The 2,500-nt window shown below is 52.7% G+C and overlaps 1 protein-coding gene across 5 annotated transcripts in view; it reads right to left on the bottom strand.

Moving 5' to 3' along the window:
- nckap1 (NCK-associated protein 1) overlaps positions 1 to 2,500 on the bottom strand; it is a 35,537-nt gene that overhangs the window by 3,554 nt on the left and 29,483 nt on the right. For 3 of the 5 annotated variants that reach the window (XM_030785739.1, XM_030785738.1, XM_030785737.1), the window contains 3 exons: positions 1,553 to 1,635; positions 1,267 to 1,347; positions 980 to 1,073 (listed from right to left, as the gene is read on the bottom strand). In XM_030785739.1, the coding sequence (XP_030641599.1) occupies positions 980 to 1,073; positions 1,267 to 1,347; positions 1,553 to 1,635 (258 nt within the window). Of the gene's footprint in view, positions 1 to 970; positions 1,074 to 1,266; positions 1,348 to 1,552; positions 1,636 to 2,500 lie in introns of all 5 variants that reach the window. The other 2 variants (XM_030785736.1, XM_030785740.1) reach the window with 1 other exon arrangement.

Below are 2,500 nucleotides of genomic sequence, written 5' to 3'. Positions count from 1 at the left end.
GTGTCCTACGAGACCAAAGACAACCCTCACTACAACAGTGTCCTACGAGACCCCAGACAACCCTCACTACAACAGTGTTCTACGAGACCCCAGACAACCCTCACTACAACAGTGTCCTACGAGACCAAAGACAACCCTCACTACAACAGTGTCCTACGAGACCCCAGACAACCCTCACTACAACAGTGTTCTACGAGACCCCAGACAACCCTCACTACAACAGTGTCCTACGAGACCAAAGACAACCCTCACTACAACAGTGTCCTACGAGACCCCAGACAACACTCACTACAACAGTGTCCTACGAGACCCCAGACAACCCTCACTACAACAGTGTTCTACGAGACCCCAGACAACCCTCACTACAACAGTGTCCTACGAGACCCCAGACAACCCTCACTACAACAGTGTCCTACGAGACCCCAGACAACCCTCACTACAACAGTGTTCTACGAGACCCAAGACAACCCTCACTACAACAGTGTCCTACGAGACCAAAGACAACCCTCACTACAACAGTGTTCTACGAGACCCCTGCAGACAGACAGAGAGAGGTCTAGGGTTAGGGTTAGGGTTAGGGTTAAGATCACACGGTCATTCTGTTATGCAGGACTCAGCGAGGCTGGAGAGAAGTGGTGTGGCTGTGAACATGTGAAAGAGCGCTTTAGAAAAGGCCAAAAAAGATCCTACAGAAATGTCTTAAGTGTCATAGTAAAGTACTGTAGAGAGGTGCTGCAGAACAGTGAGATGAAGTGGAAGTAGAAAGAGCTGATTAGTGATTAGAGTCATGCACTATGACACAAACATGGCCCTAAACACACTTTCATAAAGAAAAAAAATCATTTTTCTTGGCATGTTGGCACTCTCAGCTGATGTTTTGGTATCGTATGAACAGATGACATGGAGGAGTGTGGACAGAAGACGGAGAAAACTGTTGAGGTGATGAGACAATCATCGAATCATTTCTTACCAGACTTACCGGACTTCTGTGAAGACAGCGCAACAACCAGAGCAGGGTCAATCTCGCAGGGTAAGCCAGCAGCCGAGGACAGCTCATACACGTTCATCGCCACCTGAGACAGGACATACAACCGAACAACGTCGTCACAAAAAGGACTCGCGGAAACAGTCTGACTCAGGCATCGTTTAATGGCCAGTACACAAGACACAGTGGCTGTACAGCAGGTCCATCGTTTAAAGACCAGTATACATGAAACACAGAGGCCATACGGCAGGTCCATTGGTCTGGTTCATTACATCACCTACCTTCATATCAGTCTCTCTGGGAATGTGGTCCTTAAAGTCCTCCACTGAGCTCACCAGGAATGGAATGTGGCAGGACAACACCTAGTGAGGGGGAGGCACACACACACACACCACTCAGAGAACTGCCTTCCCCAGGTGACTCAAGGCCAATTACATACAAGTCAAAGCGATGGGAAGGAAAACCAAATAGGTAAAGGGAGCTGGAGGCGCAGGGACGGCTCCGACCCCACGGGCCGTGGATTTGGCAGGACAAGAAAGTTTTTACAGGAGTAAGAGTTTAACTCACGTCTCTGAGAGCTTCTTGCGCCAGGGAGCGGAATGACAGAATGACTCCAATGATGGTCATCCTTTTCAACACACTGTCAACAGCTGCAACACAGCAAGAGTCACCTCAGATCTCCATAAACCCTCCCACCTTTTCAATTCAGAACCCCATCACCTCCTATTCATCTAACAGTTTACACCCGCGTCAACCCACTGTGACCCACCCGCGCTAACCCGCATCAACCCACGTCAACCCACTGTGACCCACCCGCGTCAACCCACTGTGACCCACCCACATTAACCCACTGTGACCCACCCGCGTCAACCCACTGTGACCCACCCGCGTCAACCCACTGTGACCCACCCGCGTCAACCCACTGTGACCCACCCGCGTTAACCCACATCAACCCACTGTGACCCACCCGCGTTAACCCACTGTGACCCACCCGCGTCAACCCACTGTGACCCACCCGCGTTAACCCACATCAACCCACTGTGACCCACCCGCGTTAACCCACTGTGACCCACCCGCGTTAACCCACTGTGACCCACCTGTGTTAACCCACTGTGACCCACCCACGTTAACCCACTGTGACCCACCCACGTTAACCCACTGTGACCCACCCGCGTCAACCCACTGTGACCCACCCACATTAACCTGCATCAACCCACTGTGACCCACCCGCGTCAACCCACTGTGACCCACCCGCGTTAACCCACTGTGACCCACCCGCGTCAACCCACTGTGACCCACCCGCGTTAACCCACTGTGACCCACCCGCGTCAACCCACTGTGACCCACCCACATTAACCTGCATCAACCCACTGTGACCCACCCGCGTCAACCCACTGTGACCCACCCACATCAACCCGCATCAACCCACTGTGACCCACCTGTGTTAACCCACTGTGACCCACCCACATCAACCCACTGTGACCCACCCGTGTTAACCCACTGTGACCCACCCGT

The sequence above is a fragment of the Chanos chanos genome, chromosome 10 (genome assembly GCF_902362185.1).
Source record: "Chanos chanos chromosome 10, fChaCha1.1, whole genome shotgun sequence".
Lineage (NCBI taxonomy): Eukaryota > Metazoa > Chordata > Actinopteri > Gonorynchiformes > Chanidae > Chanos > Chanos chanos.
This window is presented reverse-complemented; position numbering and strand designations above follow the sequence as displayed.